Source organism: Gekko japonicus, unplaced genomic scaffold (assembly GCF_001447785.1).
Source record: "Gekko japonicus isolate JY-2015 unplaced genomic scaffold, Gekko_japonicus_V1.1 scaffold1765, whole genome shotgun sequence".
Classification (NCBI taxonomy): Eukaryota; Metazoa; Chordata; class Lepidosauria; order Squamata; family Gekkonidae; genus Gekko; species Gekko japonicus.
In genome coordinates, this window is record NW_015165296.1 from 334,365 (window position 1) to 351,666 (window position 17,302).

Genomic DNA, 17,302 nt, shown 5'->3' on the forward strand with positions numbered 1-17,302 from the left:
TGGCTCAAGTGGTTAAGATGCTGAACTGCAGGCTGTGGAAGGTCAGTAGTTCAGCAGTTCGAGACCCGAGTGTGCTGCATGATGGAGTGAGCTCCCGTCTCAAGTTCCAGCTCCTGCCAACCTAGCCGTTCGAAAGCAAGAAATTGCAAGTAGATAAATAGGGACCACTTCGGTGGGAAGGAAACAGTGTTCCGTGCGCCTTGGTGTTTAGTCATGCCGGCCACATGACCACGGAAACGTCTTCGGGCAGCGCTGGCTCTTCGGCTTGGAAACGGAGATGAGCACCGCAACCCTTGAGTCGGACTCGGCTGGCTTTCGAGCAAGGGAACCTTTACCTTTACCTTTTACACGGAGTTAAGCCCTTCCAGGTCTACTGAAGTCAATGAACTTAGAAAGACCTAACTCTGCTTAGGATCACACTATATCAGAGGTGGCCAAACTTGCTTAACGTAAGAGCCACATAGAATAAATGTCTGAAGTCTGAGAGCCGCAAGACGTGAAGAAATATCACATGTTTTTATTGGGAAATCTGCAAATTTGCTTTTCATTGACATTAAACGAGACTGCCAAAAAGAATAACAAAAGCGGTAAAAGCGGGTATTGATCATGATCATTTATTTGTCCAATGATATTTGTTTGCTAATGATATTTCGCTTCCCCAGCCGTCCTGCCGGGAGCCGCACAAGACGTGTGAAAGAACCACCTCTGCACTATACAAACCCAAAACAATCTGTGTTTCAAAGGCAGTCTTAATTTTAGCTAGATTTCTTTAACCCTTCCAAGGAGCTCAAGACGGTATTTGTGGTTCTTCCTCCCTGCATTATCGTCTCACCTCAGACCTGCGAAGTCAATTCGACGGAGAGGCGGACAGGCCCAGGGCTACCCAGGAAATCTCACGGCCAACTGGGGGTTTCAGACCAGGTATTCCCACTGCCCTCTTGGCTCTCTAACCGCCTCACTGACGCTCAGGTATCCTCTCTCAAACCTGTTCACTTACCTCCATGGTTTTCTTGTACAGCGAAATCTTGTTTTTGTGGCTTCTCTCCATGGTACTTTCGTACTGCAGGGGAGACACAAGGTTTGCATCATTTTGTTGGCCCTTCTAGAAGGGAAACTGGAAGAGCCGTTTTTCAAGCGTTTTTCCGAACGCAACACGCTACAAAAAAAGCCCTGGATAAATCCATACCGAGAGACATCTCACAAGCACGGTGTAGGTCAATACAATCTATATTAGGAGACCTCTAATGGGCAATGTAGGGCTGCGGTGGCTCAAGTGGTTAAGACGCTGAACTGCAGGCTGGAAGGTCGGTAGTTTGGCAGTTCGAGACCCGAGTGCTGCGTGACGGAGTGAGCTCCCGTCTCTGGCCTCAGCTCCTGCCAACCTAGCAGTTCGAAAGCAAGAAATTGCAAGTAGATAAATAGGTATCGCTTTAGTGAGAAGGTAATAGCAGTCCGTGCACCTCGGCGTTTAGTCATGCCGGCCACATGACCACAGAAACGTCTTCGGACAGCGCTGGCTCTCCGGCTTGGAAATGGAGATGAGCACCGCATCCCTAGAGTCGGATTCGACCGGCTTTCAAGCAAGGGAAACCTTTACCTTTACTAATGGGCAATGTACAAGATGTCGGTTGGCACCGCCATGGGACGTCTCTGTGCTGGAATGTGTGAGCTGTGTGGTACAAAACGAGGATTATTGAAATATGAGTGAGCACAGCATATTAGGCATGATACTTTTGTTATTTCCTATCCCATCAACCACAGGTTGGTAGGATTTGGGGGGAAAGAAGAAGAGGAGGAGGAGGAGGAGGAGGAGGAGGAGGAGGCGGAGGAGGATTTATTATACCCCACCCTTCAGTCAGTGTCTCAGAGTGGCTTACAATCTCCTTCCCTTCCTCTCCCCACAACAGACGGGTTGACTTCAAGGGCAGACCCATGTAGAGTGCATTACAGTAGTCTAACCTTGATGTTACCGTGGCCTGGTAAATGATCCCTCCTGCCTCAATAAGACTAAATCAGCGAGGAAACAAATAATAATTATTATTATTATTTATTCGATTTATGAATCACCCTATCCCAAGTAATTCAATTTAAGTCATTTTTCTGGGACCTGTGGATTGCTTGGAATACAGTTCAGGATCACAGTTCTTCCACCGGTGTTACGCTCTATGCGAATACGGCATCTAAATATATCTGTACTGGGTTTACACTTCCAGAGAAATGCCCTGTGTGTGGGTTTAGCTTCAAGCATGCATCTGTTTCACGGTTTCACAGTGACTAAATACGTCTCATATCCCTTCTGCGAAATTACCAGTTTGCTACAGTGGGGGAAGAGACCAGGACTGTCATCTTAATCAGTCTGAAAACGCCTCTTCCTCGCTTAATATTTGGCAAGATGCAAATGTTTCTGTATTTGGAGGAGGCCCAAAAAAATGTCTTTCGGAGGCAGAACTCTTTGGAGGGTTTCTCTGTAGGGTGTCTCACCCTAATGAAGTAATTACTAATGTCAAGGGGAGTTAGGAACAGGGGTTGCTTTTGCTTAATCGAGAGACAGCAATCCCCCCCCCCTTCCTGGGAAACCCAGCTTTGAAAGCTGATGGTGCAGTGACTCGCGAGTAGGCCCACTTCCTGGCTGTGATCCTGTCCGGGTATGGTGCTGACCAAGGCTCCCTCTGAGCTGTGGAGTCTTGTGAGCAAAAATCCTACTTTGTGAGCTCCTGGCATTAAAGTTGTGAGCGAGCGATTTGGCTGCTGCATAAATTAGTTTGCTCTGGAGCCCTCCTTCCTGAGCTGAGATGAAAATGTGTGAGCTGGAGGTTAAAAAACTGTGAGCTAGCTCACACTACCTCAGCTTAGCGGGAACACTGGCTGCTGACCTCCAGGTGGGACCTGGTTGGAGAAAGGGTGATTTCGAGACAACAAACATCAGGGAGGGGAAAGGGTTAAGCAGACCACATGCATGAATCTGCCTGAGACTGAGTCAGACCATCGGTCCCATCAAGAGAGCCAGCTTGGTGTAGTGGTTAAGAGCGCCGGGCTCTAATCTGGAGAACCAGGGTTCAATTCCCCACTTCCTCACTTGAAGCTAGCTGGGCGACCTCAGGCAAGTCACAGCAACTCTCAGGCTAAACATACACATAGCTCGCCACCTAGTGGTGCCAAGGAAGAGCTATAGCTTCGGCAGCCAAACAATCCCTTCCGGGATCTCCCGGCTATTCCACACACAATGTCATACGATCAGGGCTATTTTGGGGCAGGAACGCACAGGAACGGAGTTCCGTCTGGCTCCTGAGTTGGCCACGTCCAGCAGCAACTCATTAGCATAACAGGCCACAACCAACAGCAGAAACTCATTGGGATTGGCTACATCAGGGGTGTGTGGCCTAACATGCAAAGGGGTTCCTGCTACAAAAAAAGCCCTGGGTTTTGACAACAAAGGTAAACAATAAGAAGTGAAAGGTGGGTGTGGCTGAATGACCACACTTCTGGTAATACGGGGGTGTGGCCTAATATGCCAATGAGCTGTGCTGTCATGGGTGTGGCCTATTATGCTAATGAGTTCCTGCTGGGCTTTTTCTACAAAAAGAGCCCTGCATACGATAATTAATTAATTAATTAATTACCTCCAACTGGCAGTTGCTCTCCAGGGTCTCAGGCAGAGGTCTTTTCACCTCACCTCCTACCTGCTCCTTTCAACTGGAGATGGCGGGGATTGAACCTGGGACCTTCTCCGCCCAAAGCAGATGCTCCACCCCAGAGCCACGTCCCACAGTGTAGGCCGTTCTGCAATGCCAGCGTGATCGTTCATGCCGCGCCTCACCTTTTTCCGTTGCTCCTTCTGCCTCTCTCTGAACTCTTCCAGGCCTTTCAGCTCGTCTCTCAGCGTCGCAGCCAGCTGGATGTGAGAGTTTCCAACACTTTCAATTTCTGGGGAAGATCAAAGAATCTGTTGAGCAAACCTTTTGTGTGGGAACCGAGCAGGGACATGTCAGCCAGCGACAATCGTTTCTGTTGCCGTTGAAATTTCGCTCTCGGCAAGACAGAAGGCATTGCCGCGCAGCATCTATTCAGCGGGGAAGAAAAGCATTTGCATTCGCCTAGAAGTGCTCCTTTTTTAATGAAAAGATGCGACACAGCAATTATGCGGGGCGGATGGCTCTATAAAGGTAGTTGGAAGCTCAGACAGTTCCACTGAAAGCGTCTGCATCAGAGGTCATTTCGGGGGGGTTCGCGGGGGATCGCAGTTCCCCCGGGTGACGTACGGGGGGCGGGGCACATGATGAAGCCCCACCCCCTGCTTCCGGCCGCCCCGCTTCCGGCCCTCATTCAGCCAGGAGGGCGGCCCTGCCCTGAGGCCCTCCTCCGTGCCTAGCGCAGTAATTGGAGAAGAGAGGAATACTTCCTCTAATCCACCATGTCCCATTTACAGGCCAATCATACCTCACACTGATAGCAAGAGTGTAGGACAGGAGTCCCCAAACTTGTTGAGCCTACGATCACTTTTGTCATGGGGGGCGGAGCTAGGAATAAAATGGCTGCCACGGGAGGTGGAGCCAGGAGTAAAATGACTTCCATGGGAGGCGGACCCAGCAATAAAATGGCTGCCATGGAGACGGAGCCAGCAATAAAATGGCTGCCATGGGAGGTGGAGCAAGCAATAAAATGGCTGTCATAGGAGGCAGAGCCATCTATAAAATGGCTGCCATGGGAGGCGGAGCCAGCAATAAAATGGCTGCCACGGGAGGCAGAGCCAGCAACAAAATGGCTGCCACGGGAGGTGGACCCAACAATAAAATGGCTGCCATGGGAGGTGGAGCCAGCAACAAAATGGCTGCCACGGGAGGTGGACCCAACAATAAAATGGCTGCCATGGGAGGTGGAGCCAGCAACAAAATGGCTGCCACGGGAGGTGGACCCAACAATAAAATGGCTGCCATGGGAGGTGGAGCCAGCAACAAAATGGCTGCCACGGGAGGTGGACCCAACAATAAAATGGCTGCCATGGGAGGTGGAGCCAGCAACAAAATGGCTGCCACAGGAGGTGGACCCAACAATAAAATGGCTGCCATGGGAGGTGGAGCCAGCAATAAAATGACTGCCACAGCTTACCTTCAATGAATTCTGAGGATCTTGGATTCCAAATGGATCATCTGGCATTTCATGTCCATGATGAGCCACAGCATCCCGCCTCCCCAGTTCCCTCTTCTTCCCTCCCCCACTACCTGATATGACCCTTCCCCACCATTGGTGGATACAGAGACACCCCTGTCTGCTCAACTGACCTTTCTGAATGGGGATTCCTGTTGATCTACTGACAGTGTGGGTCACAATATCAGAGTGATTGAAATTATCTAAAAATTATCCACGTAGGGACAACAGCTTCCATTTGCATTAAAACGAAAGACCTTGAATTACAATGGAAGGAAATGCACAAATTTTGCTTGATTTTATTTACTTTGTTCTTATACGCTACCTTTCTCCCCAAAGGGGACCCAAAGCAACTTAACATTCTCTTCTCTTCTTCCAGTTTATGTGAGGTAGGTTAGGCTCAGAGTGTGTGACTGGCCCAAGGACACACGGGAAAATTGTACGGCAGAGTCAGGATTTGAACACAGGGCTCCCAGATCCTTGTCCGACACTCTAATGACCACAGCACTCTAATAATAATAAGTATCACATGGCAGTGTGTGTAATAGCCAGGAGATCCTAAGACTGCCTGGCAGCCAGATGTTCTAGCTCTTTTAGCGTTACACACCACTAGGTGGCGAGCTAGACTTTTTTTTGAGGCAAGAGACGTTTAAGAGGTGGCTTGCCATCCCCTGCCTCTGCAGCATGACACTGGTATTCCTTTGAGGTCTCCCTTCCAAATACTAGCCTGGGTTGACCTCGCTTAGTTTCCGAGATCTGACTGGATCGGGCTAGCTACTCCACACCACAGGTCACGGCTACCCCACCCTGGCACCCTACTGACCAGTTAGCTTTATGCTCAAAGCAAAGTTTAGACAGAAGTACTCAACGAGGAGTTCATGAAAATACTTACGTTGCTTTAGGATCTCAAAGGAGGCCTTCAGAGTGCTGAAAAGGGGAAGGAAGCAGAGCCGATGATTAGCGAGTCGAATACGGTCACAAAACCGACGGCGCAGGTTTCGATCTACCTCAATCTTAATCCCACCTTCCCGCAACTAGCTCGTGGCACTGGGTATAGTCCTCCTCTGCTCTGTCCTCACAACAGCCCTGTGAGGTAGACTAACCTGAGGAACTATGACCCAGCCCACGGCCAGCCAGTCGGCTTCATGGCAGATAGTGGACGCGAACCCACATCTTCCCCCTCCCAATTTGACACTCCAACCACGACCCCTACATAGCATGTTCTCACTATTAGGATCACTATGGCACAGGAAACACCATGCCACAGACCTAAATTTCCAAAACCGCAATGGTTGCAACCTGTATTTTTAACACACCCACGCTGGGAATTTTTGACATCTCTGTGTTTCGTTTTTTCTGATATAGACATTTCTAAGTGAGGGACCAAGAGACTCCGGGGAGGGGGGGTTCTCATTGTCCCCCAACGTATTTTTTTAAAATTTTAAGATTTTCTGGTGCCCACCCCCCAAGTTTGCAGAACTGTCTGTTTACAGTCAGCGTGGCTCCGATCCATAGATTTTGATATTCGCAGGTTGGGCCATGCCTGACTATTAGAATATCAGCTGGACATTCTAAAGAGAAAGAGAGGGTCCGGAGGTGGAGAATGCGAGAGAAATCACTCACTGATGTATGTGATGATCCAGGTCCCGAGAATATCCGCTGGCTTGCCCTTTCCGCTTTCTGCCGGCCTACCCTTGAGACTGACCCGGAAAACCCAGCTGATACAGAATGCGGCGGCGTGAGTCCTGACGGGAACGTCACGGACGGCACATATACAACCAGTGCTATGCCAGCCACACTGGCTTTCCAGTGGAGTACCGAGTAGTGTTCCCTCTAAGCTGAGTTAGTGTGAGCTAGCTCACAGTTTTTTAGCCTCCGGCTCACACATTTTTGTCTCGGCTCAGGAAGGAGGGCTCCAGTGCAAACTAAATTACGCGGTAGCCAAATCGCAGGCTCACTTTAATGCCAGTCGCTCACAAAGTAGAATCTTTGCTCACAAGACTCCACAGCTTGGAGGGAGCAGGGGCATAGTCCCCCCAAAAAAAACAGTCCAGTGGCACCATTAAGACCAAGTTTTATTCAGGTACAAGCTCTCCCTCCTCTGTGAGGACAGATCTGCGGATTCCCCCCCTCCCCATAGCTAGCAATCCAAAACAGTCCAGTGGCACCTTTAAGACCAAGTTTTATTCAGGTACAAGCTCTCCCTCCTCTGCGAGGATGGACCTGCACGTCCCCCCCCCCTCAAAAGCTGGCAATCCAAAATAGTCCAGTGGAGCCTGAGCGGTGGGTGTTGCCTTCGGACACACTTCCGGTGATGTCAGGGGGTGTGACATATGCAAATGAGTTATGCAAATGAGTTATGCTAATGAGCTCCTGCACCTCTTTTTCTACGAAATGACCCCATAATAATATCCAGCTTCCTGGTAAGACAAATCTCTTACCTATACCCTACAAACTGAAGGCTACTTTGACCAGTTGCCTAACCTGACTAGCATTATTTGATCTATTCATATCTGACTGTGGCATCTACGCAGGATGTGGAAAAGAGATTTTAAGATCCACCCGTGAAACACACGCCGAAATACGTTTTACAAAAAAATTTGGCCTGACGAAAAGTTCTGGAGAACCCGAAAGCTTTGCAAGCTGTGTCGTGATATGCAGGTCGGTCCTCATCAAAAGTGCTCATTTGTGTTTTTCTTTAATGGATTTTGCTTTTCAGGATCATGGCCGTCTGCAGGCGCCGACTGCTATTGTTCAGAACAATTAAAATGCTTGGCGAAGCAACGGAGAAAAGGTTTCTCTGTCTGAGAGAGACGGGCTCCTATTTATCATCCCAATCCCATTTTATTTAACAATAGCGCCCAACGGCCTTCATCTTCGGCGCCGAGGTTTCCTCTGCGCTGAGTAACTTTCCGATGGTATCAGCACGTTGGCATATTACAAAAGCGAGCATCCTAATTGATAGTTAGAATAGACTTCCCCCCTCCCCATTGTTAGAATAGCCTCCCCCCACCCTCCTGAAAAGACACGTTATCCATTATGATGTTTCACTAGCGCCCCCTTGTGGCACTTTTTCAACCTTGTGGGGCTTTCCAATTCGGTGCATTTACATCTGGATTCGAGTGCCCTTTCAGCGCAGGGCACAGAAATGCATTGTGTGGCCCTCTTTCAAGGAGGGTATGAAGAGCTGAGCTGAATGGGGGGGGGATGCGTTCTGCAAACATTCTTGCGCCCCTCAAAATGGCACTCACCCCATTTTGGCAATTGGAGGGGAAATGCAAAAAAAAAGTATTATTTTTTTTGGGTATGTTAAAGAGAGACTGCTTCATCCTCTTACGAAGGCGACCAGATTTAGGTGGGGTGTCCATGTTTGCCTGAAGCAGCGGAACAAAGTTCGAGTCCAGCGGCACCTTTAAGACCAACAAAGTTTTATTCTGGGTGTAAGCTTTCATCTACAAAGCACACTTCTTCAGATACAGTGAAATGGAAGTTGCCAGTCCATACATATAGGTAGAGGGTGAGCAGCAAATTAGCATACAGTATGCCAACCTAGCAGTTCGAAAGCAAGAGATTGCAAGCAGATAGGTACCACTTCGTTGGGAAGGTAACAGCGTTCCGTGCGCCTCGGCGTCTAGTCATGCCGGCCACATGACCACGGAAATGTCTTCAGACAGTGCTGGCTCTTCGGCTTGGAAACGGAGATGAGCACCGCATCCCTAGAGTCGGATTCAACTGGCTTTCGAGCAAGGGAAACCTTTACTTTTACCTTTACAACTAAAGGTGTTTGACAGATGCAAGGACCAAACTGGAATAAAAGCTTGGTTTATACAGTCACCATTTGTTTGGGTTTCATTCCAGGGGGAAACGTAATGAAGGAAATAAATATCCCCCCCCCCGGAATGAAACCCAAACAGATGGTGACCATATAAACTAAGCTTGTTACTAACACCATTGGCTGGGACAGGCCCGATGGGAGCGCTTGACGTCTTCCTCCAGTCCAAGCCTGTTTCTCCTTCTCTCAATTTCTGCCCACTTCTCATTGCTGGTGTTTGAACGAGAGCCCCTTTCTCGGTGCCTTGATTTCTCGTGGCTGGCATCCAACTACCGAGAGCAAGGTTTTGTTCGTATCGGGGGGGGGGCGCGTGCACGCAAATGATCCCGGCTCTTTTGATGCCCCCCAATCTCCGGAACGCGAGACCAAAAAACATTGAGAGCTCAAACCAGTTTTTTACATTACAATACGTGTTATTCTAATCTTCGCTATATTGCACAGTTACCGTACTTATGCATCTTGACTTTGACCAGCTCTTCCTGGCAACTGACCCCACCACCACCTGCATGTAACATTTGAGGAAATCCACTTCAATCAATGCTCCCCTCCAGGGGTCGCTTCGTAGAAAAAAAGGTGCAGGAGCTTATTAGCATAACTTATTAGCATAACTTATTTGCATATGCCACACCCCCTGACATCACCGGAAGTGTGTCAGAAGGCAACACCCACCACTCAGGCTCCACTGGACTGTTTTGGATTGCTAGCTGTTGGGGGGGGACATGCAGATCTCTCCTTGCAGAGGAGGGAGAGCTTGTGTCTGAATAAAACATGGTCTTAAAGGTGCCACTGGACTGTTTTGGACTGCTAGCTTGAGAGAACAGCTCTGAGAGAACTTGTGACTGACCCAAGGTCACACCAGTAACTGCAAATGGAGGAGTGGAGAATCTAACCCGGTTCCCCCAGATTGGAGTCTTAACCCCAACATCAAACTAGGCCATAAGAACATAACAGACGCCAATGTTGGATCAGGCCAAAGGCCCATCTAGTCCAACACTCTGTCACACAGTGGCCAAAAATACCAGGTGCCAGTGGGGCCAGGACCACTAGAAGCCCTCCCACTGTTGACCCCCCCAAGCACCAAGAAGACAGAGCATCACTTGCCCCAGAGCCCCTATCTATACCTTGTGGCTAATAGCCACTGATGGACCTCTGCTCCAGATGCCTATCTAATTCCCTTTTGAAGCCGTCCATGCTTGTAGCCGCCACCACTTCCTGTGGCAGTGAATTCCATGTGTTAATCACTCTTTGGGTGAAGAAGGACTTCCTTTTATCCGTTCTAACCCGACCGCTCAGCAATGTCATGGAGTGCCCACGAGTTCTTGTACTGTGAGAAAGGGAGAAAAGTACCTCTTTCTCTACCTGCTCTATCCCATGCATAATCTTGTAAACCTCAATCATGTCACCCCTCAGTCGTCTTTTTTCCAAGCTAAAGAGCCCCAAGCGCTTTGACCTTTCCTCATAGGGAAAGTGTTCCAACCCTCATAGGGAAAGTGTTCCAATCATTCGAGTTGCCCTAGGCCAGAGTCCTAGGACCTGGGTTCAAATCCCTACTTGGTCATAAAGCTCATAGGACAGCCTAAGACCAGTTACTGTCTGGTCCAGTGATGCCCCGTCTTCTTAGTGCTTGGGAGGCCACAGTGGGAGGGCTTCTAGAGTTCTGGCCCCGCTGGTGGGCCTCCTGATGGCACCTGGGTTTGGGCCACTGTGTGACACCGAGTGCTGGATGGGACAGGCCACTGGCCTGATCCAACGTGGCTTCTCTGATGTTCTTAATTTTCCCTTGCTTCCTTCTCCCAATTCCCAAATTTGTGTTATGGTGGGAGAAAAACAGGGCTAGGAGCTTGAAACCTTTAGGGTTGGATCCTCCTGGTGTGCCCTTGGGTCAGTCACAGGTTCACTCAGAGCTGTTCTCTCAAGGGCAGTCCTCGAAAGAGCTCTCTCAGCCCCACCTACCTCAAAGGGTGTCTCTTGAGGGGAGGGAAAGGGAAAGGAGATTGTAAGCAGCTCTGAGACTCCGAGTGAAGGGCAGGGGCGTAAATCCAATCTCCTCTTCTCCTCTTCTTCTTCATCTAACCCCTGATTTGACCCCACAGCACATTCTGATTAATCAACCAGCCATAGTGGAAGGCTCAGATTACCACCCAAATCCAATACAGACGCTGTTGAATCACCTTCAGCTTGGAAGCAAAACAAGGGGGAAATCGGCATAAAAGCAGTCTCGGAAAACTCAGGGAAACAGCGGCCTGTAAGCAAAAGGAGCACTGAAGGAAGCACAATCAATGCGGAGTGGCAAAGAAAACCCGACGGACATGGTGAAAGCAAGAGAAAACACCCATTCCAAATAGGCCGTCGTCTCAAACGAAGACCCATCGCCCCAGTCAGAACCAGCCCCTTTTTGCTCACCACCTTTTGCTTCCTTGCCTCTTGTAACTTCAAGCACCCTCTCGAGACCAACGTGCAGGAAAGTTGCATTTGCAAGACGCAGATTCACACAGGAAAACCACATTTTTCTGTTTCCCGGCTTGCAGTGATGGAAAACACAGCCGTGCATACCACACATGAACATCTTCATCTAACTTGTGAGCACGCTTACGAAACAGGAGCTACTGTATCAGTTCCTAGTCTTTGTTTTGTTACATAAGAACATCAGAAGAGCCCTGTTGGATCTTCTAGTCCAGCATCCTGTCTCACACAGGGGCCAACCAGTTCCTCTGGAGGGCCAGCAACAGGGCAGAGAGGCCGATGCCTTCCCCTGATAAGAACCCAAGGAGAGCCCTGCTGGATCAGACCAGTGGTCCATCTAGTCCAGCCTCCTGTCTCACACAGGGGCCAAGAAGTTCCTCTGGAGGGCCAACAACAGGGCAGAGAGGCTGAGGCCTTCATAAGAACATCAGAAGAGCCCTGCTGGATCAGACCAGTGGCCCATCTAGTCCAGCCGCCTGTCTCACACAGGGGCCAAGCAGTTCCTCTGGAGTTCTAACAACAGGGCAGAGAGGCCGAGGCCTTCCCCTGATAAGAACCCAAGGAGAGCCCTGCTGGATCAGACCAGTGGTCCGTTTAGTCCAGCATCATGTCTCACACAGTTCCTCTGGACGACCAACAACAGGGCACAAAGAAGAGAAGAAGAGATTGGATTTATACCCCGCCCTTCACTACCAAAAGGAGTCTCAGAGCGGCTTACAAACTCCTTTCCTTTCCCCTCCCCACAACAGACACCCTGCGAGGTAGGTGGGGCTGAGAGAGCTCTGACAGAAACTGCTTTTTTCATGAACAGCTCTTATCAGACCTATGACTTGCCCAAGGTCATCCAGCAGGTGCAAGTGGAGGAGTGGGGAATCAAACCCGGTTCTCCCAGATTAGAGTCCGCGCACTTAACCACTACACCAAACTGGCTCTCAAAGTCTGAGGCCTTCCCCCGATGTTGCCTCCTGGCTCTGGGATTCAGAGGATTACTGCCTCTGAATGTGGAGGTTCCCCTCAGCCCCCATGGCTCGTAGCCATTGATAGACTTCTCCTCTATGAATCCGTCTAATCCCCTTTGAAAGCCATTTACTCCCGTGGCCATCAGTATATCCTCTGGCAGCAAATTCCAGATCTGAATTACTCTCTGTATATAGGAGTATTTTCTTTTGTCCGTCCTGAACCTACTGCCCACCAGCTTCAAAGGATGCCCACAAGTTCCAGTATTTGGGAAGAAGGAGAAAAAGTTCTCTTGGCCAACTCTCTCCACCCCATGCAGAATTGTAGAAACCTCGATCATGTCCCCCCCGCCCACTTAGTCCTTCCTAAATAGAAAAGTCCCGGACTCTTCAGCCTCTCATCCTAGGGAAGGAGCTTCAACCCCCTCGTCCTCTTGGTTGCCCTCCTTTGGATTTTTCCCAGCTCAGCAATTGTCCTTGTATTTGGTTTGTCTATTTTTTTTTTAAAGCAGAAGAAAAGAAATCCACAGATGATTGACAACTGGAACAGGAAGACATTAACCCCAAATGGGTGTTACTAGCATTGGTGTTCGGGTTTAAGGTTTCCAAAGAACTAGAGTAACTTAACCCACAAGGCGGGGAGGGGAGGGGAAGTTACTTTCACTTTTACTGCACCGATGCAGATCTGTGTGACTTGAGTGACAACCAGTGTTCCCTCTAAGCTGAGTTAGTGTGAGCTAGCTCACAGTTTTTTTAGCCTCCAGATCAGCCAATATCATAATGCCCCTATATAAATCAATGGTGAGACCTCATTTGGAATAATGTGTGCAATTCTGGTCACCACACCTTAAAAAGGATATTATAGCTTTGGAAAAAGTGCAGAAAAGGGCAACTCGAATGATAAAAGGTTTGGAACACTTTCCCTATGAGGAAAGGTTAAGGCACTTAGGGCTCTTTAGCTTGGAGAAACGACAACTGAGGGGTGACATGATTGAGGTTTATAAGATTATGCATGGGAAAGAGCAGGTAGAGAAATAGGTACTTTTCTCCCTTTCTCACAATACAAGAACTCGTTGGCACTCCATGAAATTGCTGAGCGGTCGGGTTAGAACGAATAAAAGGAAGTCCTTCTTCACCCAAAGAGTGATTAACACATGGAATTCACTGCCACAGGAAGTGGTGGCGGCTACAAGCATGGACGGCTTCAAAAGGGAATTAGATAAGCATCTGGAGCAGAGGTCCATCAGTGGCTATTAGCCACAAGGTATAGATAGGGACTCTGGGGCAAGGGATGCTCTGTCTTCTTGGTGCTTGGGGGGGGGTCAACAGTGGGAGGGCTTCTAATGTCCTGGCCCCACTGGTGGACCTCCTGATGGCACTGGTATTTCTGGCCACTGTGTGATACAGAGTGTTGGAGTATAGCAAACAATTTTGCATATCATCTTTATTGACTTCTCGTTATTTTTGTCACGGATGTTTTGTTTGGATTTCCACCTCCTCCCAGGATCTCTCTCTTTTGGCTTTTGGCATAACAGGAGGATGGCAGAAATGTAGACGAAAAAGAAGAGATCGGATCTATACCCCGCCCTTCACTCAGTCTCAGAGCAGTTTACAATCTCCTTCCCTTCCCCTCCCCACAACAGACACCCTGTGAGCTAGGTGGGGCTGAGAGAGCTCTCTCGGGAACTGCCCTTGAGAGAACAGCTCCGAGAGAACTTGTGACTGACCCAAGGTCACCCAGCTGGTTTCATGTGGATTAGTGGGGAATCAAATCTGGTTCTCCCAGATTAGAGTCCGCCACTCTTAACCACTACACCAAACTGGCTCTCAGCAATGCTTTATTGATGCAGCCATGTGAATAGAATGCTGGACTTGATAGTCCTCCTCTGTCTGATCTAGCATCGCCCTTTTTATGTTCTATGTGACTTCCAAGCACTCTTGGCTGTGGGGCCTTTCATTTAGGAGAAGAAGAAGAGGAGGAGGAGGAGATTGGATGTATACCCCGCCTTTCACTACCCGAAGGAGTCTCAGAGCGGCTCACAAACTCCTTTCCCTTCCCCTCCCCACAACAGACACCCTGTGAGGTAGGCGGGGCTGAGAGAGCTCTGACAGAAACTGCTCTTTTTTCAAGAACAGCTCTTATCAGAGCTACGGCTTGCCCAAGGTCATCCAGCCAGGTGCAAGTGGAGGAGTGGGGAATCAAACCCGGTTCTCCCAGATCAGAGTCCATGCACTTAACCACTACACCAAACTGGCTCTCACACCAAACTGGCAGTGATGGAGCTAGGTAGGAGAAGAGACACCAAACCAGGTCTGTGTAAAAGCTCACCAATGGTCTCTGCATACAGCCCCAAATGGGGTTTTGAACTCAGGCCTCAATGCATTGCACCATGTTGATTACGCCACTGCCTAGGGTTGCCAATCTCCCTGTCAGGCCTGTAGCCAGGGTTTTGTGGCTTGTGGGGCTGACATTATTTGCCACAATGAAGGGGGGTGCACCCCCTCCCTCCCCTCCTGCAAGATTTAAAGGGCCCTTCAGCTGATCTGCGGGGAGCATATGACCCGCTGATCAGCTGGAGGGCCCTTTAAATCTTGCAGGAGGGAGGGAGAGGGGTGCACGCCACCCCCTGCTTCTTCTCAAAAGCATTTAAAGGATCCCTTCAAGGGGGGCCTTTAAGAAGAGGGGGAGGGGCTTTAAGGAAGGGGGCTGGACCTATAAGGAAGGGGGCATAGCCCCCAACAGTCCCACCGTAGCTCTGGGCCAGCTCCAGTTGGCTCCTGAAAATCTCCTGTCATTACGATTGATCTCCAGACGACCAAGATCCCTTCCCCTGGAGGAAATGGCTGCTTTGTAGGGTGGACCCTATGTCGTCATATCCTGCTGAGGCCCCTCCCCTCCCCAAACCCCGCCTTCCACAGGCTCCACTACCCAAATCTCCAGGTATTTCCCAACCCACAGCTGGCAACTGAAGCGGCACTGCCCAACCCGGAGCGATTTCACCACCACCACCACCGCTACTTTTGTAGAGTGGAATAGAAGCCGGGAAATCTGTTACTCCCGCGCCCACTGAACCACAGGAAGTGGTCGCCGGAACAAGGAGGATGTGAAGTTGGCAGAAAACGGGACTGTTTGTTCTCCGTTGCCTGGGGAAGCATTGTCTACTTCTCTTTCAGGAGCAGGCCGAGGACAGGAAGTTGCATCACTGCGTTGCCCGAGTGCGGGGTCAGCCGATTCCTGAGGGGAAGTCGTTTCCCTTCCCTCACTGCCCATCTCCCTGCAGCGGTGGGTTCGATGCTGATAAGGCAGAGGCCCACTATACATAAATCTGCCTTTGATTAGGAAGGCCGCCGTGGAGGAATCCAGTGCGGTGCAGTGATGGCTGGGTTCAGACGGGCAGTTTGAAGCGGGAGGGAGTCGTGGCAAAAAAGACCCAGAACAAATTGTTCTGGGTTTTCCCGTTCACACTGCAGCGACTGATGCGGGAGCATACTGGGAGGAGGCGCAAGGGAGCGTCCACACTGTTAGTTCGGAGGCACGGCTGTAAGGCGCAGCTTTCTTTTTTTGTAATCTGGAGATGTGCGCTTATGCGCATAAGCGCATAAGAAAAATGCGGCTTTTGGCGTTCACACTTTGCTGGTGCGGGATGGACGCTGGATAATCGCGCTTTCCAGGGTTTGCTACCACTTCGGCTGAGTTCAGACGGGCAGTTTGCCCCGAGATAGGCCCGTGTGAGGAACGTTCCACAACCGGATTAAATGGGCCGTTCACACAGGCACGTCTGTCCGACGTTCTCCACCCGTACTCAACCCGTCTTGTAACGCTTCGCTCCCGAGTTTAAAAGATACCTGGTGGAAGTGGTAGCAAACCCTGGAAAGCCCAATTATCCCGCATCCATCCTGCACAAACAAAGTGTGAATGCCAAAAGCCACATTTTTCTTATGTGCTTATGCACTCATGCACATAAGCGCACATCTCCAGATTACAAAAAAAAGCCGCGCTTTACAGCCGTGTGTCAGGATATACAGCAAAACAACAAAATACACGCTTCCAGGAAGGTTTTACTTTTATTGAAAAGCTATAGATGCGATAACACGAACACTGTTAGGAATGGCGGACTACCTATGTGCATAATAGGATATAGGGCATTCGTATACCCCCCCCCAACAATACCCAATTAGATGGGCCCCCGCGCGAGGGCAATGGTGAGAGTCTCTAACGGTAGCAAAGCTGGGAACCAGAACAATCCCACGGAAGGTAGACAACACAACTCCTCCAGTAACTCTTAATAGATAAGCATTGCAGCTGTAAAGCGATTAAGCACATGGGAAGGAATGCAAAGCAATTAGAACGTCTCTCCCTACTCATGGCAGCTTAGCTGACACCGTGCCTCCAGGTCAACAGTGTGAACGCTCCCTTGTGCCTCCTCCCCAGTATGCTCCCGCATCAGTCACTGCAGTGTGAACGGGAAAACCCGGAACAGTTCGTTCCAGGTCGTTTTTACCACAACTCCCTCCCGCTTCAAACTGCCCATCTGAACTCAACCTTTCACCAAGTATCTTTTAAACTGGGGAGCAAAGCGTCACAAGACGAGTTGAGTACGGGTGGGGAATGCCTGACAGATGTGCCTGTGTGAACGGCCCATTCAATCCGGTTGTGGAATGTTTCTGAAACGCGTGTATAGCGGGGCAAACTGCCAGTCTGAACTCAGCCGATAAGTGTCAGATCTGGGTTTGAATCCTCACTGGCCACGGAAGCTTGCTGGGAGACCGTGGGACAGTCACGCTCTCTCAGCCTATCCTAACTCCCAGGGCTGTTGTGAAGGTAAACTGGGGGTGAGGGGACCATGCATGGAATAAAAACGTGCTAGACAGATAGGAATGCAGGGCAAATGAGAGAGAACTCTGC

At 49.8% G+C, this 17,302-nt stretch overlaps 1 protein-coding gene across 1 annotated transcript in view; it reads right to left on the bottom strand.

The window, feature by feature from the left end:
- Nucleotides 1-17,302, bottom strand: part of PSTPIP1 (proline-serine-threonine phosphatase interacting protein 1) — a 57,075-nt gene that overhangs the window by 15,819 nt on the left and 23,954 nt on the right. Inside the window, exons 4-6 of the mRNA XM_015410375.1 lie at nucleotides 6,038-6,072; nucleotides 3,818-3,924; nucleotides 998-1,060 (exon numbers count right to left, since the gene is read on the bottom strand). Of these exons, the coding sequence (XP_015265861.1) occupies nucleotides 998-1,060; nucleotides 3,818-3,924; nucleotides 6,038-6,072 (205 nt within the window). The remainder of the gene's footprint in view (nucleotides 1-997; nucleotides 1,061-3,817; nucleotides 3,925-6,037; nucleotides 6,073-17,302) is intronic.